The 27,913-nt window shown below is 35.6% G+C and overlaps 1 protein-coding gene across 1 annotated transcript in view; it reads right to left on the reverse strand.

Annotated features, from left to right (window-relative positions):
• TEKT3 (tektin 3) overlaps nucleotides 1–10,077 on the reverse strand; it is a 48,489-nt gene extending 38,412 nt beyond the window's left edge. Inside the window, exons 1-2 of the mRNA XM_049776887.1 lie at nucleotides 9,502–10,077; nucleotides 4,869–4,952 (exon numbers count right to left, since the gene is read on the reverse strand). Of these exons, the coding sequence (XP_049632844.1) occupies nucleotides 4,869–4,952; nucleotides 9,502–10,077 (660 nt within the window). The remainder of the gene's footprint in view (nucleotides 1–4,868; nucleotides 4,953–9,501) is intronic.
• Between the last annotated feature and the right edge of the window lie 17,836 nt (nucleotides 10,078–27,913).

A 27,913-nucleotide genomic window follows, 5' to 3' on the forward strand; every position in this document is an offset into this window, starting at 1 on the left:
TCTAGGCCTTGCTCATGGATTGGTAGGATTAATATCATTACAATAGCAATACTTCCCAGAACACTGTACATATTTAATAAAATCCCTATAATGATACCCATGCCATGATTTTTAAGAAATAGATCAGATACTCTTGAAATTCATATGGAATGACAATCTTCCATGAATAGCTAAAGCAATCCTTGGGGGAAAAGTAGAAGGGAGACATCGCTTTTCCCAACTTCAAATTGTACTATCAAGCAGTAGTAATTTAAAAAGCATGGTATTGGAATAAAGACAAATCCTAACACCAATGAAATAAACTTAAATATGCTGAGACTGATCTTCAGATATATGATCAGTTATTCTCTGATAAAGGGGCAAGAAATACAAAGTGAAGTAAGGAAAGCCTCTTTAATAAGTGGTGTTAAGAAACTGATCAACTGCATGAAGAAAAGTTAACTCAGTCCTTTCATACTATGCACAAACTTAAAATAAAAATCTTGATATAAGACCTGAATCTTTATGATACATAGAGGAAAATTTAGACAGAACACTCGATGACATTAAAACTAAAGGTATCTTTAAGGGTGAAATACTACTGTCCAAAAAGTGGAAGCATATGGGGCTTGGGGAGACCCCATGTGGAAGGCCATCTCCCTAACTTGGGCGCACTGGGAGCCTTGATAGGCCCCCAGCCTTCCCCTCTTCTGCCCCCGTACTCCAGGCCTTCTGGGGTGGCAGCCCAGGCGGCTAGACAAGGTGGGTGTCGAGAGTCCCTCCTAGATGGGGTCCCAAGCTTTCCCCGCCCTTCCCCCAGCTCTAGGGTGGGAAGGGCACAGGGTGTAATGCCGGCAGATCCTGGCTTCTGACTCTCTATCGATCCTCTCGAGCTGGAGGCTAGCTCTAGCCGGCATGGGGTCTGGGGAGACCCCATGTGGAAGGCCTTCTCCCTAACTTGGGAGCGCTGGAAGACTTGATAGGCCCCCGGCCTCCAGGCTTTCTGGGGTTCCAGCCCAGGAGGCCAGAAATGGTGGGCCCTAACTTGGGGTGTGCTGAGATTTGCTCGGTTGCGCTAAGTTTGTCACTGGCAATTTCTGACCAGTCTACATATGAAAAACCCTAGCGCCCTGCATGTATTAAGAGTATTCCTTATCTTTATGTTATGTTTTGCATATCCATAATGTCCAATTTGTATTCTGCCCTTTCCCACACCCCTACAAAGCTCATTTTTACTCCTTAACTCTCTCCCCCCCCCAAATATCACTAACCCACATTACTCTTTTTAACTTCAGTACTGCACAATCCTAATCACAGACCAAAGCCGTGCATTATGTGTAACAACCAAAACTGTTTCAAAAGACATAAAATGGACACGTATATCTTTCGAATATTTTATATTTTTTCTTTGACAGCTATAAGTCTTACTAAATATTCTCTTATACAGTGACGATTCTAACCACTTTTTATCTTCTCTTTATGAGCTATTCAACAAGGAATTTTGGTGAAAGAGTCCCCCAGTTTAATGCTTATGATTTAACCATGTCATGGGGATTCTTGGACTTGTTCTTATGGCCCCCATATGCGCCAATAACGCCACGTGGCATTGCTCCTTTTTTGCATAGGCACATTAAAATGGTAAAATACTATACATAAAAATAAGATCCTATCTAATAGAGATTGGAACACACAAATCTTGTAGTGCAAAGGGACCTTACACCCTGAACATTGACATAACAACCTGGCACAGGCCTCAGAAGAAAGGGCATTTTTCATTCACCCCTGAACCAGGGAAGCCATCCACGAAACATCCAGGTTTGTCTATAACATCACCTGGAAGCAATCCTCTACCACGGAAGACCCTACCACTGCTCAGACATTGACCTGCTCAAAAGAGACTTCCCTTAACACTGAGAAAACTTAACAACGACCTGCTTACAGAACAGGGCTCCCTGCATTGCCCTTTAATGGTGAGGTGAAACGAGAGGACACTTTACATCCTGACTGCAATGTAGGATATGCAGATTCCAGGATCTTTAACACAGAAACATGATACCAACAACAGAGACTGTGTGAAAAATGAAAGTGTGTTGGCACTACAGACAATGTCTTGGATTGGACCATCTAGCTTGCCTGGAGCCTAGAGTTGATCTTATGCCAGGAAACTTCAGGGGTAGGGTCTCTTTGTATTTAGGTCAAGGTTATTCCTTTCCATGCCCCTCATATTTTGGTGGGCCTATGCAAACAACAATTGCCACTCTAACACCATTTTTACTGTGCTCCTTTGACTCTAATCCTTAAAAAAAAAACACATAAAATTTGAGGTTAACTTAAGCTAATATGCATGTACATGGAAATGTAAAAAATACTATGCCTTTAATGTGTAAGGAGTTACGTAAGTTTTATGGCTTTAGATTGCCTTGTGTGCTGTTAAGAAATATTATAATGTGTTACAATCTGGGGACTTGAGGGACAAAGTAATTGTACATGGATTCTGTTTTATTTATCTTAATGTTCTTTGGCTGAAAGTGCAAAGTTAAGATATCAGCAAGGGGATTTCTGAGAATTATGTTATGGGTGATTGTCCTTCCACTGTAACTTTACCTGTCCTCTTTCTTTGCATCTTTGTTCTCATAATTAAAAATTAAAAAAAAATTAAAAAATACAGATAGTGGAAGCACAGCTAAACAAATTGAGCTACATGAAACTAAGAAGCTTCTGCACCTCAATGGAAATGGTGACTAGATATAAAGACTACCCACAGCATAGGAGAAATGATTCACCCAATATCCACTGATAAAAAGTTAACATCCAAGATAATAAGGCTCAATATATTTTGCCAGTTGCAAACCTTAGCAAAACAAAACTAATCTCATCGAAAATTAGGGAGAAGAAATGAACAGACATTTCCTCAAATAAGAAATCCAGATGGCCAAATCCAGATGAAAAAATGTTCCACAATATTAATAATAAGAGATATGAAAGTCAAAACAATAATGAGGTAACATCTCACACAATAGAGGCTGGCACACATCACAACAAACAAAAAACAACCATGCTGGCATGAATGCAGGGAGAAAGGGACTCTCATTTACTGCTAGTTGAAATGCAAAGCCACCAGCCATTTTGGAAAACAATATATTCCTCAAAAAGATAAAAACAGATCTTCCATATGACCTAGCAATTTTACTCCTAGGAAAATACCTAGGAATCCCAAAATACAATGTAGAAAATCAGTATGCATTCCTATGTTTATTATAGCACTATTCACAATAGCCAGAATCTGGAAAGAACATACATGTCTGAAAACAGATGAGTGACTATAGAAGCTATGATACAAATACACAATGAAATACAGCAGAGCTATAAGAAAAAATGAAGTCATGAAATTCACTTATACATGGGATGAATATTATAAAGTATTATGTTGAATGATATGAGTCAGAGGGAGAGGGAAAGAGATAGAATGATCTCACTCATTTGTGGTATATATGGGGGGTAAAAGTATGGTGATAATATCAAATACAATAGAGATAAGGACCTGAAAACTAGTCTATGGTATTAAGCTTCCTACAAGTAGTGGGAGAGTGTTTAGGGCAGAGTAGGGACCACAATGACGATGATAGTTGGAAATGATTCTTCAACAAGAATCAGGTGCTGAAAGGATATAAAGTGAAAGGCATGATGCCCTTAACTAACAATATTGCAAATTACAGTGTTTTCAAGGGGGAAGAATAAGAAAGTGAGAATGAGGCAAGAAAAAAAAACTGCTTCATAGGCAGGGAGAAGGGCAGAAGAGAAACTGGGAACATTGGTGGTGAGAAATGTGCACTGATGAAGAATGTTGTACATTGCATAACTGAAACTCTATCGTGAATAACTTTGTAAAAAATAAATTAGGAGGGCAGACAAAAAATGTATTAGGAATAACCTTGTATCCTCAGTGTTTAAATAAAAGTAATTAGTAATAACAACAAACAATACATATAATAAAAAAATAAAAGGACAGAACTAAAATTCCAAACCAGAATCAACAACAGTGAAATAATGAGAACCAAACTTTAACCATCAAAATTTAACTTTAACCATCAAAATGTCTGTTATTCTGGCAGACTGGGGTAAGGGGTATTGACATGGTATGCATTTTGGAAACATAAGATTGACAGTGGTAATGGGATTGGACCTAAAATATCGTATGTTTAAAACACAACCGTGAATAACTGTAAGTCACACTCATTTAAAAATTAAAAATATATCCAACTGGTGAATTATGACTTTGGGTAGTTAAAATATGCCAGTGTAGCCATCAGTTCCATAATGAACCACCATGGTAGGAAATGTTGATTTCGTACAGGCAATGTCTGTGTGAAGATAGGAAATATATGGTAAATTACTTTCTGTGATCCTAAAATTACTCTAAAAATTTAAATCTAAAATTATGTTTATTTTTCCTTTATATATTTTCCATTTATATTCAAGAATAAGCATTGTTGAGCATATAGCAAAAATAGCATCACTCAAATTGATTTACTGTGTTATTCTAAATTTGAGGTTATGTCTGTGCATATTTAAATTGGGTAATATATATAAATGATTAATAAACAGACTAAAATTTAATAGGAATTTATGTCTAATTAAACTGCATAAATTTTCTTTATCTCTGAATTTTCAGATTTTCTCAAAAAACATCTGTTACTTAGATAATTCAAAAATATTTTAAATGCTAAAATAACATATAACCAAAAGTATGATTAAGTAACCAAAATTTTTTATACATTAAACATGTTTGCAACTAAGTTTCTTAGTTATTGAAGCCAAGTTTCTTGAAACTTGAAACAAGAAACTTGAAATCAAGTTTCTTGTTATTGAATCATTTCCCCCATCTTTACCATAAGTAGATCTGTTTCCACTTCATCATGAACTAGATCAATTCCCATTCTTTTCTCTCGATGAAATAAACATTCTCGAGCTACCTACAGGTATAAAAAGAATGGAAAAATAACAAAACATGTTTAAAATCATAGAGCCATATGTTTAATAATCAGTTTCTAAATATATCCAGAGATACTTAATATGAACTTTTCAAGCCATCCTGTTAGAAAGTTAGCATGAATCCACTTATGACAGCTAAAGAATTAAAAAATCAGCTCAAATTATTTTATATATTTTTGTTTTGCAGGTTAAAGTTTTTTTTAATAAAGTTACTATTTACAGTAGTGCAGTGGGGGCGTGAAAAATGTTTTCTTCTTCCTAGGGGGGCATGACAGAAAATAATTGAGAAGCACTGCTTTAACAATAGACCAGGGGCATCAGTGAAAACTCTAAGGTCAGGATCCATCAAGACTCATCAATGGATCATTTAGCAGGAACAAACATCTGAAAATACTGAGTAGGGATCACCAATCTTTCTTTGACAGGGTCTAGACTCAACTACAAGCAGTGGCAGTTTGAAAGAGGCTTATAGAAGCAGCTTTGCAAAAACAAGTGCTGGACTTTATTCTCAATCTTCCATACCCCTCTACTCTGGGCATGCCACTTTATTGTTTAGTTTATGGCAAACTTCATTCCAGGGTCCTGAAACCAAGTTTTGAGAGTATAATTCCTTAATTTTACTAAACATAGATTTCTCTCTTTTTTTTCTCTCATTTTTTTTTTCAAAATAAAGCTGCCTTTGAGAATCCTAAATTTTTCTTTCTGAGAATAGATTTTAAGAAACTGGGATGAGTTTAGGAATTCAATGTCCATGTCCAAAGTGTAGGAGCTCACAGAGACTTTTAAGAGACTTCAGATCATGGGCTCTTCATTGGCAAGGTGAGAAAGGCTCTGAAGAGACTAACAGGAGGGTGGTAGTACTCTCTACGGTGACGTACTAATAATCCAGGTCTGTGTTTTCCAATAACTCTGTTCATAGACAACATAATTTTTTATGATTTTATATTTTAATAGAACAAATTGTATTATTAGAAGATTAAAAAAATCGAAGGGAACGCTGATTCTTTTATTATTGGGAAAAAAGTTCCTAAGGTGTTCAGGAAGCCTAGCACCCCATTCTAAATGATTCTTGACCAACCTAGCCAGTGAATGGTTAAATACAATGGCATATATATGGTGATACTCAATACCTATAGTGTTTGAGATCACCCTAATCAGTCCCATGGCACTCAGGGACCCCTAGAGTCAAATCTGACAGTATAGAGAGTCATGTGGTGCCAAAGATTGAAAAAGGTTTGACCACTTACATACAAAGCATCTAAATTCCTCATATTTCTCCAGTTCCTCTTATTATTTTTATATGTATTAAGAAGTTGCATCCCAGGAAGTTTCTACAAGCACACACATCTACATAAAATTATATAATAGTGTCCATTATCTGAACTTGAACCAAATCTATATATCATATATCACTCCTACAGTTTTAATAGGCTAACGATGGTTACTTCATTGATTTAATCTATAATTGAAATATTGCATTTTAACCTTTTATTAAAGTGGCTGATAATAATTTCTTTCTTGATGTTTAAGTTTATATGACTAATCTTAATTTTAATGAGGGCTTTTTGACTAAGAAACTAAATTTTAAAAGTACTTGTCATTTTAAGGATAAACTAAGAGGTGGTAAAATACATCTGGAAACATCAAAAATTTTTCAGGGCTCAAAGAAACTATGTAAGTATTTCTGATCCTAAAGAGAAATTCACAGTATAGAGGCAGAGTACATGCCTGGCAGGTGCAAGTACAGGGTTCCAAATAAAATCCCTGGTATCACAATATCAAATGTCCCCATTACTCCTAGATAATTCTGCATTGTGACCTTGGTAACCTTCAGAACTGATAAGGCTTCAGCACCACAATGCACAGACAAGTACTGAACTATCAAGAGCAATACCACAGGTCTACATATCAATGAGATTGGTCCCAAACCTCTATCTCCCTGTACCTTTGGGTATGTCCCCTGTTTAAAAATTTTATTATGGGTAAATTAAATAAACATCATTAGTATACTCTCTTGAGATCTTCGTTGCTTGTGTGTTTAGTGAGGAGATGAAATAAAAAATAAAAATATGCACAAGCCTCCAACTATCTTTTCACCTTAATTCTTTACAGATTCCTTAATAAAAACTTTCTGAAAATTCTTCTCATATTAAAAATAAGTCACATATTGGGACCAGTTAGCACAGTGGTAGCACATTTGCCTTGCATACAGACGATCATGGATAAACCTAGGTTCGTTCCCGGCATCTATATGGTCTCTCTAGCCAGGAGAGATGTCTGAGTGCGGAGCCAGGAGTAACCACTGAGCACCATAGGCTGTGGCCCAAAAACCAAAAAAAAAAAAAAAAAAAAAAAGTCGTTTAAAAATGAGATTAGTATTATTAATCAAAATGTATACACATTTCAAAATTTTTGTTATTTGCATATTTCCAAATACAAAAATTATTTCAGTGAGAATTGATAGACAAGAGGGTTAAAAGGAATTTTAGCCCACTCAAAATCCTAATTAAAGTTCAACAAACAGGGGCCGGGTAGGTGGCGCTGGAGGTAAGGTGTCTGCCTTGCAAGCGCTAGCCAAGGAAGGACCGCGGTTCGATCCCCCGGCGTCCCATATGGTCCCCCCAAGCCAGGGGCGATTTCTGAGCACATAGCCAGGAGTAACCCCTGAGCGTCAAACGGGTGTGGCCCAAAAACCAAAAAAAAAAAAAAGAATAATTTAAAAAATAAAAAAAAAAAAGTTCAACAAACAAATGAAATGCTGTTCCTTGTTTATCTCAAGTGGATTATCTCAATATCACTGCTCTATTTTACCACATGTACATACCATATCTACTAAAATAGTCAGATTTGATTATTTCACTGTGCCCTGCAAATAAATCTTAACACATTAAAAGAATGCTTTATTTCCTCAAATATTTTACTATTAATTCAGGGATAGCAATAACCAAGTAGCCTATTTAAAATATGAAAAAAATTCATGTTCACCCCAAAATAATGTTGTGAATTATAAGCACCATTTTGGGTCACACCCAGTGATGCTCAGGTGTGTGCTATGCACTCAGAAATCACTCTTGGCTTGTGGGGGGGAACCATATGGGACACCAGGGATCAAATCCAGTCCGTCCTGGTCAGCCACCTGGAAAGCAAATGCCCTACTGCTATGCTATCAATCCGGCCCCTTATAAGCATCTTTTTAATTAACCATTTAACTTTGCATTTAAAAATTTTCTATTTAAAGGGTTAGTCTGTATAAAGTAGCAAATGACAGTGAGTTAACTGACAAACCAGTTAAAAAATTTTTGATCAAGAGGTATGCCTTGGGGCCGGATAGATAGCATGCCTTGCATACAGATAGCATGCCCTGCATATAGAAGGTAGGTGGTTCAAATCTTGGCATCCTATATGGTCCCCCAAACCTGCCAGGAGAGATCCAGGAGTAACCCCTGAGTGCTGCTGGGTGTGACCCAAAAACAAAAAAACAAACAAACAAACAAACAAAAAGGTATGCCTTAAGGGCTAATATAAATAAAGAACTGATATAACTCTGCAAAGATAAACACCCAACCCTATCAAAAATAGGGAGGAAATGAACAGAAACTTATTCAAAGAATAAATACAAATGCCCAAAAGGTTGGGGCTGTTGTAATAGAAGAGCATGGATGGTATTTGCCTTACACAAAGCATACCAGGATTCATTCCTTAGAACCTCATATGGTCTCCTCTTATGAATGTACCAGGAGTGATCTCTAAGCACAGGACTAGAAAGAGTGATCTCTAAGCATAGCCATGTGTTGCCCAAAATCCAAAAATAAATTTAAAACAACAGATGACCGAAAGTCATATGAAAAATGCTGTGTATAAACTCATTATCAGGGAAATTCAAATAAAAAACAAACAATGAAATTATCACCTCATGCCAGAGAGAATTATTCTAATTACAAGGAAAAATAATCAGTGTTGGTAAGGATGTGGGGAAAAGAGACCCTCATTCATGTTGATAGGAATGTTGATTGGTTTGACCTTTTTGGAAAACAATGTGGACATTCCTCAAAAAACTAGAGATTGAGCTACCATAGGACCCAGAAATACTGCTCCTGGGAATATAGCCTGTGACCCCAAAACACAATTCAGAAAAGCCCTCTGTGCTCATATGTTCATTGTAGCACTATTCACAATATGCAGAATTTGGAAACAACCCAAGTGCCCAAGAATAAATGAGTGAATAAAGAAACTATGATATATCTACATAGTGGAATACTATGCAGCTGTTAGAAAAATGGAAGTCATGAAATTTACCATTGCATGTATGTGAAATGAGTCAGAAGGAGGTGATATCAAATTATAGCACTCATTTTTGAGGTATCAAAAATGATACTATGATAAAAATAATACCCAAAGGCAATACAAAAGGACTTGTAGGTATCTTACTACAAGGATCAGGGGAGTGCAGTAAAGGAGAAGGGGCCACTTCATGATGATTTGGAAAAATAATACAAAATAAATGTTTCTATTAGAACATCTTATATTTACCTGAAGTGGGGCTTCTGTCTCCATCAAAGAACGCTCCATTTTTTTCTTAACATCAGTTAGTTCATTTGTCTCCCCAATCATTCCATCCAACTCATGAGCAATTTCAGATTTCCAAAATCCTATGTCATTGACTCGTTCTCCCAAATTTTGAGTAGAATTTCTCTGTGTTTTTCTAGTTTTTTGATATTTGTCTTGAATCAGTCGAGATGTATCCACCCTGAGTTTTTCTGAATTATGCCAGGATGTTTTAGATTCTACAAAATTAGTTAAGTTGGATCTGTACCAATCTTCAGGAGTATATCTTGTAAATAGCGTGGTTCTGTTGGAAACAAAGGGGAGCATAGTGCTCTCACAAACTCTTTGAGATCTGTTGCTGTAAGGACCCAAGTTTGGTGAGTTGGAGGCCACTTTGTAATATGTACTTGGTCTCCAAGGAAGACTTAAACTATGGGCAAAATTGGAGTGAGGGAAATTATTCTTGTAGCTTGATGCCATGGTACTGATGGCTGGTAAAACATTCGTTGATGTTGGTCGAGGATGGGCATAAGTTGCTGTTAAAGAACCTAAAAGCTCCATGATGGTCAAATACAATAAACGAATCTCTCTCTCCTGTTTAAAAGGGAGTCATGGGAGAAGAAGGAAAACAGATGGTCACTTAAATTAATCTTTGGTGAAAACTTAACAATAATATATTGGTGTTCATTACAGTGCTTTTTAACACATTAGCCATTTATTTAAATTTGATATAGGCCTTACTCATAAGATATTCCAAAATATTTTATTTATATGTTCCAAGAATGTATTGACATCACTTATGTAGGCCAATTTATTATTTTAAATAGTTTTAAAGTATAATAAATATTGTTTTGTAACAAAATATCAAGGAGTTTAAACTACACTGAAACATAGGAATTTGAATCTACTGCATTTGCTATTTACTATTGTCTCCACTGTGAGCCATTGGACAAATTATTTAGGCTGAGACTTCAGTTACTGCTCTAAGTTTGGAATAGCTGTAGAATTTATTTCTTTGGAGTGTTATCAGCAGTACTAAGTAACCAGGATTACTTAGCATCATATCTTCTTCTTACCCTCAAGTCATTCTAAATAAGCAATCTGTATAACAATGGTGTTACTGGCATATAAATATAGTCAAAGCAAAAACCTTGACTAGCAAAGTTTTTATTAGCACCTTGTTACCTCTAAGAAATACCAATACTGGGAATCTAGGACAGAGTGAAAGGGGTCAGGACTGATTAAAACAATTCTAAGTGTCAGGAAGCTAAGTGCAGTTTGGGCACAGTAAATTTTCATTTTCAAATTACTAACAAAGAATACTACTTAAAGTAAAGGAAATTTCATTCTTCTCCCTAGAAATAAACTCCCGAGAAAAGGCATAATGAGAAGCTTACTAATGATGTGTTTCATTAGATTTTATTAATTTATTAATTACTTTCAGACATTTCATAATTACCAGATTATTTTATTTTACTTTGTGGGGAATTTAGGTCACACACGGCAGTGCTCAGGGCTTACTCCTAATTTTGTGCTCAGAGATCATTAATTGTGGGTTCAGGGAATTATGTGGAGTGCCAAGCTCAACCACTTTCAAGACAAGCACACTTCCCATGGTTGTATAGTTCTAGCCCCAATCAGCACATCATTTTAAAGACTCCATGCATCTTCCTAGATACCATTTATACATGTGTACAAAGCTTTTTAACACAAACATTAATTATCTTGCATCCCATATGGTCCCTCCAAGTCTGGAGCGATTTCTGAGCACATAGCTAGGAGTAATCCCTGAGCGTCACCAGGTGTGGCTGAAAAACAAAAACAAAATTAATTTTCTTAATCACTCTGTGTACTATTCTAGAACATGCACTAAAAAAAAAAAACTGTGTTGAATCCCTCACATTGCTAGACCCTAAATGTTTACTTTATTCTTTTTTTACAACTTAGGAAGTGTAGTATTATCGAACTTCTGTTCATAACTATTCCAGAAAACCAAGTATTTCAGACTACGACACACTTTTCATGAAACAGACATCATTTTGATTTGGAGTTACTATCTACAGACTCATTTATTATAAAGGAAAGTAAAGACAGATCCAATTCTTTACTCTTCTCAGAAATAAAGTTTGATGATTTTTTTTTACTAGTATGCCTTTTGAACCCAATCCACAAAAATACATATATGTAGAATTGTGGTCAAATCAAAAGTCACTCAAACTATATGTGATGAAAAAAAACTATCCACTGCCAGCAGACTTTTTACTAAAGTGATTGTTAATTCATGGACCACATAGCTATATTCACAGCCCCTACAACAACTCCAATTTTCTAATACTACCTCCCCAGAGGATCACACCAATTTAGACACTGCTGCGTATTTGAAGCCATTTTATGCTCAGAAACAAAAGAAGTAACAGAATGATCAACTAGCAACAAGAAATTACTAAATCTTCTAACAGTGACTTAATGACCTCCTTGTGAGATACAGTAATTTTCTCACACCTAAAAAAATGGAAAATAACTTAGAATCTAGAATTTTTTTTAAAAAGGGGAGCCCTTTACATAAAACAATACCATATCATAAATATAACTGAATTATTTTGGGGGTGTTGTGGGCCACACATCATGGCATTCAGGGATTACTCCTGATTGCATTCAGAAATCACTACTGGAAAGTTCTAGGTATCGTATGGGATACCAGGAATCAAACCCGGTTGAACTACATGCAAGTCAAATATCCACTGTGTTATCACTCCAGCTCCCCACAACTAAAGTTTAACTCCAGTCTTCCATCCTCTGTGTTATGCAAAAAGACTGAATAATAATCAACATCAATAATGTCATAGCTTGGGTCATTACTAGTCAAGAAAATTAGCAATGTCTTACCCAATAAAAATTTTAGTCTTGTATCTAAAAATCTAGACAAAAACTTGCATCTGGGGCCGGTAATGTGGTGCTAGAGGTAAGGTGTCTGCCTGCAAGTGCTAGCCAAGGAAGGACAGCAGTTCGATCCCCCAGTGTCCCATATGGTCCCCCCAAGCCAGGGGCAATTTCTTAGCGCTTAGCCAGGAGTAACCTCTGAGCATCAAACTAGTGTGGCCCTAAAAACCAAAAAAAAAAAAAACTTGCATCTGAAATATAATATACATTACATATATACATATATATATATAGAGAGAGAGAGAGAGAGAGAGAGAGCAAGGATCAAGCTAGACATAATTTCTTTTATCTAAAAAAAAACGAGGACAAATACATGAAACAAGAATGTTCAGACATTGGCAATATGTATATAACTCTGATTTCTTACAGAAGAGAAGTAAATGATAATTATCATTCTAGTATTCTGCCAGGAAGAATTCCAAAATTAGAAGAAAAGAAATGAAACCTAACAGGTCATGGCAGGATTTTTTGAGTTGAAGGGATGAGAGAATTTGTAGATCCTGTTATAGCTAGATATTGTGAAGTAGTATTCTTAAATAAAGCAAGTTGGGTAGGAGCAGGGAAATACTCAAAGCTGATTACCATTAAAACAGCCAAATTTTTAAGGAAAAATGGTTTTCAAACACCTATGACTTATATTAGTGAGATATCTTTTATGTTATCTAAATTATTCTCTAAATTCTAAGTCAGTCACTTACTTAGAAAGCACATATAGCACAAACTAAGGTAATTATTTATTGCTATAAATATTTTATAGTTGCAGGCAAAATTAACAAATTCTCTAGAAAATTACAGAAAATATGCTTTGAAAAATAAATCTTCTAAACCATATAACTGTGTTTTTTAAATTATACTTTCAGTATTTTAACAAATGTGACACAAAATTAAAATACTAAAGTATGTGGAGTAAGCATACTAATGCTTAAAGTAACATACTAAAATGTTATTATCTTCCATAAATATGCTTAAAATATAACATCATACAGATTGTAAGTACTTGAAAACTCCATAAATGCTATTTGTAATCAAAAAGTGGCTTTAGCTTAAATAAGTGCAACCAATTCATTTAGGTAAACTTTAAAATTATAAATATTATAAAGTCTGGGCCCGGAGAGATAGCACAGCGGCGTTTGCCTTGCAAGCAGCCGATCCAGGACCTAAGGTGGTTGGTTCGAATCCCGGTGTCCCATCTGGTCCCCCGTGCCTGCCAGGAGCTATTTCTGAGCAGACAGCCAGGAGTGACCCCTGAGCACCGCTGGGTGTGGCCCAAAAACCGAAAAAAAATATATTATAAAGTCTACAAACTTAATTGTTCATTTATGCAGAAGATATAATAAGTATATAACTTATTTGACATTCTTCTCAGGTAAGTTGCAAACATAGGCTTGAAGTAATCACATACAATCCTTTAGGTTTTTTTGGCCAAACCCACTTAATTACAGACTTAAATTGAAATAAAATAAAGTATTGCTGGGGCCGGGCGGTGGCGCTAAAAGGTAAGGTGCCTGCCTTGCCTGCACTAGCCTTGGACGGACCGCGGTTCGATCCCCCGGTGTCCCATATGGTCCCCCAAGCCAGGAGCAACTTCTGAGCACATAGCCAGGAGTAACCCCTGAGCGTTACCGGGTGTGGCCCAAAAACCAGAAAAAAAAAAAAATAAAGTATTGCTAATATATTAATAAACAAAATATTTAGAAAAATGTTTTAATCCTTAGATAATTTCTCTTCATTCTATACTAAACAAGAATGTAGAAAAAGATAATTTCTTTCTATAATCCTTGATATAAAAAACGAACATTGATGGTGGAAATATGTATTATCAAGCATTGGTAAGTAGTGTGATAGTATCTAGCAAAGTTTTGTTTAAGAATATTCCCTATGAATCAGCAATTCAGCTCTTAGTTCTATGCCCAAGAAATATTCAATTTAAATGCATGAAAATATTTCTAATAATTTTGGAAAGAAACAACTTAAAAAGCCATCAACAGGTATATGGATACATAGTCTGTGGCAGACTCCTACTATTGTCATAAAATAGCAAAGTGAGTGGCCTAAATTATGATAGATGGAGCATGTATATAAACTTTAAAAATGAGCTATATTTTGGTCTGGGAATGTACATAAATAGCAAAGGTATAACATAAGCAGGATATTTGTTGACACTGTATTCTGTTAGGTGGGCACATATAGGGAGAGAATATTATATTTACAAGAATACAGAGGAGGCTTCATGTGTATCTATAAGGTGTTTTACTTTTTATTGTAACTGCTGTATTTTAAGTGAAACATGGGTGTGTGTATTTTAAACATCATTTGTTGAGTAGAATCTTTCCATTTTTTAAGACTTTTAAGTAAATAAAATGTTTTCTCATTTACCTCTATTACTTTACCTAGTAATAAGATTATTTTCCACAATAACCAAACAACTTATACCTATTTCTAAAATGTGTGTTTATTGGAAAGTAGTCAAAGTTAAGTATTGTCTTACTGCCAAACTACAAAAATTCAGCAATAGCTACAAAGACTTGAGAGAAGACCCCTGTTTGAAATTTCAAAAGCTGGAACTTTGAACTTCTAGGTATTATGTTGTTTCTCCTTGGCTTCACTTGGAAGATCAGATTCTTGATGCAGACCTTGGAATACAAACACCAGGGTGGAAAAGTACACTACTGTCAAGAGTTTAAGGTATCACAAGAGTTTGCATAGATCAGAGGTTCAGGTGCCCCTTTCCTGATTCTACATTTAGAAATAACTTTATAAATCTAGAAAGCATCAGAAAGGTAAGATACAAAAGCATGAGATGAATGTACAGGGGTGCCTGTGGGTTTGTATAGTTCTAATTTTAGGCAGTGGGAGAAGTGGGTCTTTCATGGTTTCCAAGACTTCACCCTGAATTCAGAGGTCAGAAGCTGGAGCCCAGGTTGGAAAAGGGGGGGTCTTACAGTGTGGTCCCAGAGGAGGATGACAAGAGTCAAAGAAAACTCACCAGTAAGCAGATAGCTGAGGATGGCTGTGAACGGCTGCTATGCTAAGCCAGGGTCACAACCCCATTGCTACTGCAGTGGGTGGAACCCCCGTCTGTAGTCCCTGACCTCACTTAGTCCCCTATGACGTTAGCACCCGCGGACCATTCAATGGCGGCCACTGCCAGAAGGCCTGGCCCCTATTGGCCAGTGAGAAAGAGAGTGGCAGAGGAAGGAGCAAGAGAAACGGTAGGAAACCTTATCAGTGTGGTTGTCAGGGACGCACTGTACTTAGCAACCAGCTCTCAGAGAAACTTGAAGGAATTGCTAGCAAAAGGCAGCCCAAGGGAAAGCTCTGGGGATTCACTGGGCAATTTTATACTTCAGCTCTGAGAGTTTATCAGCCCACTCCAAAAGCACAAAATACTGCAAGTTTCCACACTGCAGCCCTTCTCTATCCAGGCAGACTCACCACTCCCCTGTAATGAATTCATGATTGTATACACCCTTTCTCTGCTCCCTACTCCCAGTCCCTTTATCCTCTCTCCCCACCTTAGGTTGCCCCAGCTTTTCTTAACTCTAAGGAAGTGGCTTGGAACTCTCTTTCTCTGTTTCATCCAATCTCTAGTGTAAACTAGCTTTTATTTTATTTTATTTTTCAGTCACAGATGGCTTTCAGTCATGCATCCTTACTACAATTGTATGATTCAAGTTCACATTTTACACACACACAAAAATCAACAAAAAAGTTGATTTAGGTCAGGTCACCTAAATACTTAAATCTCTCAAACTAAGAACTTCTGAAAGATGGTACCTAAGTGGCTAGAGTAACACACAGTTTCTATTATCAAGTTCTTAGCCATTTATCAAACTCATAGGAGTTTGGGGATTCTTCTATGCAGCTCCACCAAGGGGTGATTAATGCTGGATTATCTGCAGTTAGAAAAGCCCCGAACAGGTCTTAGTGAATAAGAATAAAGGCCTTAACTTTGCCAATTTAGAACTTTGTTTTGTTCTCTAATTTTATTGAAGGTTAACTTGAGTTAACTAAACTCCTAAGAACCTAAAATGAAAATGCCGGGATCCTACCACAAAGGTTTATATCAATGTATACTTATACCTCTGACAATGAAAATTAAAAAAAATCAGAAATTTTCCCCAGGTAAGCAAATTACAAACAGTCCTAGTATCAGAAACTAATCATTAGCCTGTTCTCTGGACTGGAGAGACCAATCCTAGTATCCCAGTCCCCAAGTCAAAACTGCCAGTGCCATTTGGTTGTCTTCTGATGTTCCTAATCAACTCAACTTCTGGCCAATAAAAGATTTTATCCTATCTTTTAAAAAATGTTTTCCTTGTACAGTCAAAAAAATCATTAATAACTCCCGAGCGTCACTGGGTGTGGGCCAAAAAACCAAAACCAAAACAAAAAAAATTTTAAATTCTTATTACACATATGTACTAGCATAGAATATGTAAGATATCTAGACATATAGACATAGTCATAGAATCTAGCTTCTTAAACTATGGATTGTGACCTCACATGAGATCACATAACTAAAATTGTTGTGGGTGGGCCAATTTTACTTGTCTTTCTTGGACAAAAAGGGTCATAAATGGGGCCGATGAGGTGGCGCTAGAGGTAAGGTGTCTGCCTTGCAAGGGCTAGCCAAGGAAGGACCGTGGTTCGATTCTCCGGCATCCTGGATGATCTCCCCAAGCCAGGGGTAATTTCTGAGCGCTTAGCCAGGAGTAACGCCTGGGCATCAAATGGGTGTGGCCGGAAAAAAAAAACCTAAAAAAATAAAAGGGTCATAAGTGAAAAAAGTTTAAGAAGTCCTGACATAAAACAGTTTAGGAAAATTTATTTTAGAATTGAATGTGTTTCTAAAATTATGTGACAAAGTAAAAATTTATGTGCATGTTAGCTGATTGCAGAATTCTCAAAAGCAATATAGAAGTAACTGATTTATCTGTGTATTCAATAACACTGACTCATCAGTAAAGGTAAGATGACAATTCCCATTTGAAATATTTTCTTTAAGACTTGGAAATAAGTATGTTTTGTTAGTTTGTGAGTTGTGGAAAATTTAAAGAGGAAAATTTAAAACTGGTGAAAGAAGTATAAGAAGATGAATATGTTCAGATGAAAGGGAATATTTTGGAAAAGAAAACAGCAAGTACGCTTTTTGCATTCAATCTAATCTGATTGTCTCTCCTAAATTGTTCTGACTTCCTAATTTCATTTTTATGACGTCAGGAAAATGAAAATACCGGCATTATCAATGTGAAATTTCCATCTAAACTTTAAAGAATTATAAGTTTTAAAATATATTACATGGTTGCTTTTTAAATCAAAGAAATAGATTTGTGATGTTAGATTGCAATTTGTATCATCAATATCAAATGTATTGTTTTCTTTGAGTCCTATGCTAGAAACAATCATTTTAGAAAACATACTTTTGATATCTATAAACTAGGCAAGTGGTAAACATGAACTTAAGTTATATAATAAGCTCATATTTACAGAGAAAAATTATTCATGGAGGATATATGGGAAAACTAAATTGTGTTAAAATTGAGAATTTCATTATTTGCAACATAAATGTTATATCACTATTATATTTTCATAAGTTACTAAGGTATTTATAAGGGTATATATGACTGTCAACATTTGTAATAGAACAGATATTTTGTGTAAGATGAAGTTGCAGGCACATCTCATTGCGAGTTCCTTTAACCAGGGTATATAAATTATTAAGTTAAACTATCGCCTTCCAGACACTTGATTACAAGGTAGGGAGTTGGGATTCAGACAGCTAATTGACAAACCCAAGGTCTCATTTTTGTTTGTGAACTCCTAATTAATTGGTTGTAAAATATAGGTTCCCACCATCTGTTTCCTTATGTTTCCTTTAAGACTATTATCTCAAATAGCACTAATGTTCATATATTGTTTCTCCCCTCTGCACCATAGCTTCTGTGAAAACAAAGACAATTTCTCCCAGACTTAATCAAAGATTTCACTTTGAAAGCATTTGCTGTGTTTCAGTTTCATATATTTCATCTGGACTTACAGGTTAAATACGTTAAACAAGAGCATGTTGTCTAGAATGTATAAATTTAAGTCCAACTTAGGTCACTTTTACACCAAATGTTATGCTCTTTTAATTAAAACAGCTGTTTTTCTTTCCTGTCTACTTTTTTCCTTTTAGAGCCTACTATTGAGCATGAAATGTGACATACCTTCAGAAGTAATTGTTGAATAAGTTAAATAAAATGCAGAGAAAGAGAATAAACTTCCACTACACATATTTGTGAAATTATACTGGAAAAAAATTCCTAAACCTTGTCCGATAGTTAAAATTGTGGAGACAATATTTTACTGAATTAAATGTAAATTAATTGAATATCTGCTATAATATATATAAAATATATTTTAATAGAACATTTAAATTCAGATCTTTATTTGAAAGTAGTTTAGAAAAAGCTGAGTCTTTAAGCTATCTACATAAAATGATACCCACTTCTATAAGGATTGATAGTAAAAATGATCCTCTTTTATTCTGGGAGAAATAAAACACAAGAGAAAAGCAATCCATATTATAAATATTAGGTTTTGGATAGACAATGGAGTAATTAAACAGCAGAGTTGAGATGACCAAAATGTATTGACTTCCATGTGCTAATAATACCTTTACTTTGTTTGAAATATAAGTTACTACTCAATCTAGAAAATTTTAGTATGTATTTATGATCTATTGTATGTATTTATGTATTTATGATCTAGTGTATTTATGTATTTATGATCTAGTGTATTTATGATCTAATCAGCATTAATAACTAAAATGACTCATTAATTGCTATAAGGAGATTATAACAACCGAAAGGAAGACATAAAGATACAAACATGATAATTACATGAAACCTGATTAAGTTATATGTATGTGAAAGTTGGGTTGTACAGTTTATTTGTTACAGAATATATTTTCTACCGTGTATCTAAAAATTCTAATATATAAGTATGAACCAATAATATAGCATGCAGGGTGTGTCTTCTTTTTTATAAATATTTAAGCATCATGATTACAATCAGATTTGTAGTTGAATTTCAGTCATAAACAGAATACACCCCCCTTCACCAGTGCAAAATTCCCACCACCATTCATCCCCACCTCCCCCAGCCCTGCCTGTATTAGCGACAGGCGTTCTACTTCTCTCATTCTTTAACATTATCATGCTAGTTGTTTGTGTAGTTATTTCCCAAACATGTTCACCACTCGTTGTGGTGAGCTTCAAATTGCAAGCTGGTCTTTACGGTCCTTCCAGCCATTAACTCTATTGTCTCTGGGTCTTATTACAGTAATGTCTTTAATTTTTCTTAAAACCCATAGAAGGGGGCCGGGAAGGTGGCGCTAGAGGTAAGGTGTCTGCCTTGCAAGCGCTAGCGTAGGACGGACCGCAGTTCGATCCCCCGGCGTCCCATATGGTCTCCCCAAGCCAGGGGCAATTTCTGAGCATGTAGCCAGGAGTAACCCCTGAGCATCAAAAGGGTGTGGCCCAAAAACAAAAACAAAACAAAACAAAACAAAAAAAAAAAAACCATAGAAGACTGAGACTATTCTGTGTCTATCCCTCTCCCTCTGACTTATTTCACTCAGCATAATAGATTCCATGTACATCCACGTATAGGGAAATTTCATGACTTCATCTTTCCTGACTGCTCTATAATATTTCATTGTGTATATGTACCACAGTTTTTTAGTCATTCATCTGTTGAGGGGTTTCTTGGTTGTTTCCAGAGTTTGGCTATTGTAAATAGCACTGCAATGAATATAGGGTGAGGAAGGGATTTTTGAATTGTATTTTTGTGTTCCTACAATATATCCCTGTGAGTGGAATAGCTGGATCATATGGGAGCTCAATTCCCAGTTTTTTAAGGAATCTCCATATTGTTTTCCATAAAGACTGGACTAGACAGCATCCCCACCATCAGTGAATAAGAGTTCCTTTCTCCCCACATCCCAGCCAGCACTGATTACTTTTTTTCTTTGTGATGTGTGACAGTCTCTGTGGTATGAGATGGTACTTCATTGTTGTTTTGATTTGCATCTTTCTGATGAATAGTGATGTAGAGCATTTTTTATGTATTTTTTTTGTCATTTGTATTTCTTCTTTGAGGAAATGTCTGTTCATTTCTTCTCTCCAATTTTTGTTGGGCTATATTTTTGTTTCGTATTCAGTTCCATCAGTAATTTGTATTTTTCTAACATTAGCCCCTTGTCTGATGGGTATTGGGTGAATAGTTTCTCCCATTCTGTGGGTAACTTTTGTATCGTAGGCACTACTACCTTTGAGGTGCAGAAGATTCTCAGCTTAATATACTCCTAACTATTTATCTCTGCTTCCACTTATTTGGAGATTGCTATTTCCTTCTTGAAGATACCTTTAGTCTCAATTTTATATAGTGTTTTACTTACATGTTGCTCTATATATCTTATTGTTTCAGGCCTGATATCAAGGTCTTTAATCTATTTGGATTTGATCCTTTTGCATAGTGTTAGATGGGGTCTGAAACCACTTTTTTGAAAGTGGCTACCAGTTGTGCCAACAGACCTTGTTGAAGAAGCTTTCCTTGCTCCATTTTCTTTTTCTTGCCCCTTTATCAAAGATTAGTTCATTTTATGTCTGGGGAAATTTTTCTGAATACTCAAATCTATTCCACTGATCTGAGGATCAGTTTTTATTCCAATAGCATGCTGTTTTGATAAGTATTGCTTTGTAATACAGTTTAAAATTGGGAAAAGTAATGCCTCCCATATTCCTTTTCCCAAAGATTGCTTTAGCTATTCCTGGGTGTTTATTGTTCCAAAAGAGTTTCAGGAGTGTTTAATCCACTTCTTTGAAAAATATCATAGCTATCCTTAGAGGGATTGTATTACATTTATACAATGCTATTGGAAGTATTGCCATTTTAATTATATTAATACTGTCAATTCATGAGCAGTGTTCATGTCTCCATTTCCCTGTGTGCTCTCTTATTTCTTGAAGAAGGGTTTTGTAGTTTTTTTTATATAGGTCCTTAACCTCTTTAGTTAAGTTGACCCCAAGATATTTGAGTTTATAGGCCACTAATGTGAATGGGATTATTTTTTTAATGTCCATTTCTTCTCTATCATTATTGTTGTATAAGAAGGCCATTGACTTTTGTGTGTTAATTTTGTAGCCTGCCACTTTGCTATATGAATCTATTGTTTCTAGAAGCTTTCTGGTAGAGTCTTTAGGGCTTTCCAAATATATTATTGTGTCATCTGCAAACAGTAAGAATTTGACTTCTTCTTATCTATCTGGATGCCTTTGATATCTTTTTCTTGCCAAATCGTTATAGCAAGTACTTCCAATACTATGTTGAATAGGAGTGGTGAGAGAGGGCAACCTTGTCTTGTACCAGATTTTAGAGGAAAGGCTTTTAGTTTATCTCCATTGATAATAATATTTACCACTGGATTGTGATAGATGCCTTGACTATATTGAGAAAAGTTCCTTTCATTCCCATTTTGATGAGGGTTTTCAAGAATGGGTGTTAGACCTTATCAAAGCTTTCTCTGCTAACTATTGATATGATCATATGATTTTTTTTTGTTGTTGATATGGTGTATAATGTTGATTGCTTTTTGGATGTTAAACCATATTTGCATTCTTGTGATGAAACCAACTTGGTCGTGGTGAATGACCTTCTTGATGATGCATTGGATCCTGTTTGCTAGGATTTTGTTGAGGATCTTTGCATCTGTGTTCATCAGGGATATGGTTCTGTAATTTTATTTTCAGCATCTCTGTCTGATTTAGGTATCAAGGTGATGTTAGCTTCATAGAAACTATTTGGAAGTTTTTCTGTTTCTTCAATTTTCTGAAAGAGCCTTAAAAGGATTGATATAAGTTCCTCTTGAAAGGTTTGAAAGAATTCATTAGTAAACCCTTCTGAGCCTGGGCTTTTGTTTTTAGAAAGATTTTTGATCACCATTTTAATTTCCTCAGTAGTGATGGACTGTTTCAATATGCTACCTCATCCATATTTACCTATGGAAGGTTATAAGAGTACAAGAATTTATCCATTTTTACCAAGTTCTCATGTTTCATGGCATAGAGTTTCTCAAAGTAGTCCCTGATTACCCTTTGAATCACTGCAATATCTGTAGTGATCTCCCCCTTTCATTTCTAATTCGGTTTATCATGTTTCTCTCTCTATTTCTTTGTGAGTTTTGCCAATGTTTATAAATTTGTTTATTTTTCTCAAAGAACCAACTTTTGCTTTTGTTGATCTTTCGAATTGTTTTCTGGATTTCCACTTCATTGATTTTTGCTCTAAGCTTTGATATTTCCTTCTGCCTACCTATTTCTGGTTCTAATTTTAGTTTTTGTGTCATTGAGCTATTCATGTAGGCCCTTTCTTCCTGATGTGTGCTTGCCAAGCTCTAAATTTTCCTCTCAGTACTTCTTTTGTGGTGTCCCATAAATTCTGATAATTTGTGTCTTTATTGTCATTTGTTTCCAAGAATGTTTTGATTTCCTCTTTGATTTTATCTCTGACCCACTGGTTGTTCAGTAGTAAGCTGTTAAATTTCCAGGTGTTAAAGTATTTCTTCTGTGTCCCTTTGTGATCAGGGAAGGTAGTCAGCATGATTTCTATCCTATTGATTTTATGGAGATACATTTTATGGACCAGTATGTGGTCTCTCCTTGAGAATGAGCCTTGTGCATTGGAGAAGAATGTGTATCCAGGCTTCTAGGGATGGAGTGTCCTACATATATCTACTTGCCCACTCTCTTCCATTCTCTTTTCAGAGCTAGTATATTTTTGTTGGGTTTCAGTTTGGTGACTTCTCAAGGGGTAACAGGACAGTGTTGAGGTCTCCCACAATTATTGTGTTGTTATTGATATCTTTTTTCAGATTTGTCAACAATTTTATTAAATACTTTGCTGGTCCCTCATTGGATGCATATATGTTTAGGAGTGTGATTTCTTCCTGTTATACATATCCCTTAGTACAAAATGACAATATTTGCCTCTTACAACGTTTCTGAGTGTAAAATGTGTGTCATCTGATATTAGTATGGCCACTCCAGCTTTTATAAGGGTGTTGTTTGCTTGGATGATTTTCCTGCAGCCTTTGGTTTTGAATTTGTTTATTCTGACTATTCAGGTTTGTTTATTGTAGGCAGAAGAAGATTAGATTCTGTTTGTGATCCATTTAGTCACTCTGTGTCTCTTTACTGATACATTTAGTACATTAACATTGAGAGAAATAATTGTCATGTGATTTAGTGCCATCTTTGTGTAGGAGTTTGGTGTATCTGTTGGTCTTTCTTGTCTTAAAGCAGATCTTTCAGTTTTTTTTTTTGTTTGTTTGTTTTTGGCTGGTTTTGAATCTGTAAGGTTTCTGAGCTGTTATTTATCTGTGAAGCTATGTATACTTCCTTCAAATCTAAAAGTGAGTCTTGCTAGGTCAGGAGGTTGTTAAAATTTTTTAAGTGAAATAGAATATATTAACAGTTCAGAACTAATATCTCTAATTTACTGAACCAACAATACATGATCACTAAACATTTTAGCCCTTAGCATACCAAGCAATAAGTTACACATGAATATCAGTATTATTCTGGATTGCCTTTAAGAATCCAATGTAAATTTGACATCAATTTTTTATCTTCATATCTAAAAATTAAATATCATAAATATGTTATTATATTATGTTGAGACAAAATTATTATATTAAATTAATAACCTATAACTTGCTATTTATTTTATAATAATTGGTTATATTTTTGATCTTTTGAAGTTGATTTTCATCCGTTGCTACCTTATGATGAAAAACACTGCATAAAGTTGATATTAGTTTCAATTTTTAAGTTCCACAGAATCACACTGGTAAATAAAAATAAACGTGATGTAGATGTTCATACCAGCCAGTGCCATAGACTCACTCTTGTCTCAAAAGAGATGTAAATCACATGTAAAGTCATGGGACCCAGAAGACTAGGGTATGCAGGATCTAAGGAAGTCATGATACAGAAGTGGCATTAGGAGTAGTGTGGCCAGAAATTTAGGTGGTGGCTACATGGGGTGATTAACACAGTCAGTGGAGGCAGATATCAACCTATAAGGTTTGCTCTTGAGTCATACAGTAATAGATGAATCATCATACTTACTTAATAAAACTCTAGTTGAGATTCATAAACTCAGACTGCCAGGGACAAAGTCGATAGATAGATAGAAAACCCTATCACCAGAACTCTGTTATAGATTGATGACTCTCCAATTTAAAAAAATATCATCTTATTTTCAAGCAACCTTTCTGTGCATGTCTTATTTTATACTTATTACTCAAAACAATTGTATGTCTCTGTTGTCAGAGTCTAAAACAGCCCCCTCTCTCGCCACTAATTGCCATATTTTAGGGAAACATTCCTGAAAATTATTAGAGAGCTTAATTATTTGAATAAAATCAATATGAAAACAAATTGTCATTCAAGTATTGAGTAAAGAAAAGGTAATAAAATCTATTTGCAAAAATTAAAAGCTAAAGGAAGCAGATTTTAACTGAACCATATAGCTCCTTTTACTTCTAATAGTCAAGATTATAAAATTGTAGGGGATGTTGTGTGAGAAGAGTAAAAAGAATATAAACTAGAAGTATTAAGGAACTATATAAACCAGGAATGTTGAGTACTTTGAGTTACAGGTGACATTCAAGTCTTTCAGTGACTTTTCTTCAAGAAAATGATTTTAGTGATGAAAGAAGAAAGGTAACCAAAATATGTTGTCTCTGACTGCCAAAGTTTTCTGTATAACTAGATTTAAAGGGAACTTCTGACCAAGTCTCGCTCACTGGTACCCCCAACCAGGTAAGAATTCAAAACAGACATCTTTATTCTGAAATGGAGGTTAAAATTATCTTTGGGGTATCAGAGCAGATAAGAAGCAAAGTTAAAAGTTAGAACACTGTAATTCCTTCAATATCCCCTCCCCCACCCATAAAGCCCACTTCTTTAGCATGCTCATAAAAATACTGAGTCACAGAATCTAATAACTAGTTTATGAGTCACAATATGTATATGGTTACCTTTGTTCTGATGATGACTAAGGATAGACCATAACATGTCATAGTACCAGAGAATTTTTTTTAATACAGAAGTCATCAAACTATGGCAAGCAGGCCACTCTCAGCCTACCCAAGATATTTATCTTGTCTTCCAGGTGCTCTAAAGCTGACTCGTCCTGAGAACACAATGCACATATGTGAGATGTGTACCGTACTCTCTGGCTCCCCTCCTTCTCTCTGTCTCTCTCATCCTCTCATTCGCAGGCATTGATCCTCAAACTAGTGCCCATTGAAATACTGGTAAGTTTGTTGATTTAACTTTACTTGATTTTCATTTTTAATATTGTATTTGTTTCTTTTTTAGTTCAAAATAACATATATGTAGTATACATAGAATTTGTTAATAGTTGTTTTAACTATAGCCCGGCCCTCCAATGGTGTGAGGGACAGTGAATTGGCATCTGGTTAAAATGTTTGAAGACCCCTGCTTTTTTTTTTTTTTTTTTGGTTTTTGGGCCACACCCGGCGATGCTCAGGGGTTACTCCTGGCTGTCTGCTCAGAAATAGCTCCTGGCAGGCACAGGGGACCATATGGGACACCGGGATTCGAACCAACCACCTTTGGTCCTGGACCGGCTGCTTGCAAGGCAAACACTGCTGTGCTATCTCTCCGGGCCCGAGGACCCCTGCTTTTATCCATCTCTTTTATGAATCTAATTTTGACCTATAATTTTAATATAAATAGCATATATTATAGCATTAAGTATATATTCCAGGGTTTGGCCCAAAGATATAATTTAGTAAATCTAGTGTGAGGCCTGAAAATATATAAATATTTTATTACAATTTTTTTTCTTGATTTTAAGTTATGATACCAAATCTTACATTTTGCTCAAATGGCCCTTAATTTAATCTTAGTGATTTGGGGAGATGAGAGTCACTTCTGACTGTGTTGGTTCTACCTACCCTCAGGGATAACTCCTGGCAAAACTCAGGAACCATAAGAGTTTACATAAGAGTTTAAATCCAGATCAGTCACATGCAAAGCAATTGCCTTGCAGTTATAAGTATTTATAAAATATTTATTTACCAACTCTACTCTCTCTGGCCCCAATCTTAGGGATTTTTAATGGTAAAAAAGGCACTCTGTATCTAAATTTCCTTCTAGATGGGTATGGCTAAATATATATAATCTAAACTATGAATAAGTTTTATTTGTTTCCATGTGATTGAGATTTTTGCTAGTACTTATAATTCTCAAGACCAGGGAAGTAGTTCAACAGTCAAGTTTATGCCTTGCATGCACAAGATCCTGTGTAAGATCATTAGCACCTCATAGTTCTCCCAAGTGCTACCTAGTATAGGCATGGTATCCTCCAACTACTACGAAGTAGGTCTCAGGATTATACTGCTCACATTGCAGGACCCTAGTATTGAAGCACTAACTCACACTGCCAGTCCAGATATCACCAGAGTGGCCCCTGAGTTCTCCAAGCACATCTTGGGATTTCCTTCATAAATACTTGCAACTTAAATTTAAAATAAGTTTAAATCTGAATATGTAGAAAAAATCTTTTTGGGAAGGCCACACCCATGGCATCCACAAAACCTACAATGTAGAAAGCGTGTACTCAAGCCACTGAACTGTTTCCAAGAAAAAACTTTCAGTCTTCAATTCTTCTCATTTTTCCTATCAAGAACACATATTCTTTACAAAGAGGCTGTCAGCAACTAAATTGAAGTAGATAGATTTCTTAAAAGTAAAATCTAGAAGTGCCAGAGCGGTAGTACAGAGGTAGGGCGTTTGCCTGGTGCTCGGCTAACCTAAAAAGGACCACTGCCACGTACTTCTGATAAAACATGAACCTCATTGCAGCACGGAGTAAGAGCCACACTTAAAGCATGGTAATGGGAAAACAAAGCAGGACAACAGCATGTATAGAGAATGAAGATGGCAACTCTGATGAGCCCAAAAATACCAACCACCTAATTAACCTCTCAGTTAAGGAGTTTAGAATAGAAATATGGAAGATGTTCGTTGAACTCAAAGCATAAATTGATCTGAACATATCAATCCACAAATCCACATCCACAAAAATAGAAATCGGAAAACTCCAAACTAAAATAATGGGACTGAAAAATATGGTAAAGGAAACAAAAAACTCTATGGAAAGCCTCTCTAATAGAATAACAGCAGCTGAAGACAGAATTAGTGAGCTGGAAGATGAAATGTATAACTCTATAGAGCAGAAGAGATTGTAAAATAACCTTAAAGCAAATGATCAGACAATGGAAAATACTCAGATTGTGAACAGATGAAAATAGAAATGTTCGATAAATTTAACAGAAAAAAAAAGCAAAACGTAAGAATCATTGGAGTCCCAGAAACTC

This window comes from Suncus etruscus, chromosome 7, assembly GCF_024139225.1.
Source record: "Suncus etruscus isolate mSunEtr1 chromosome 7, mSunEtr1.pri.cur, whole genome shotgun sequence".
Lineage (NCBI taxonomy): Eukaryota > Metazoa > Chordata > Mammalia > Eulipotyphla > Soricidae > Suncus > Suncus etruscus.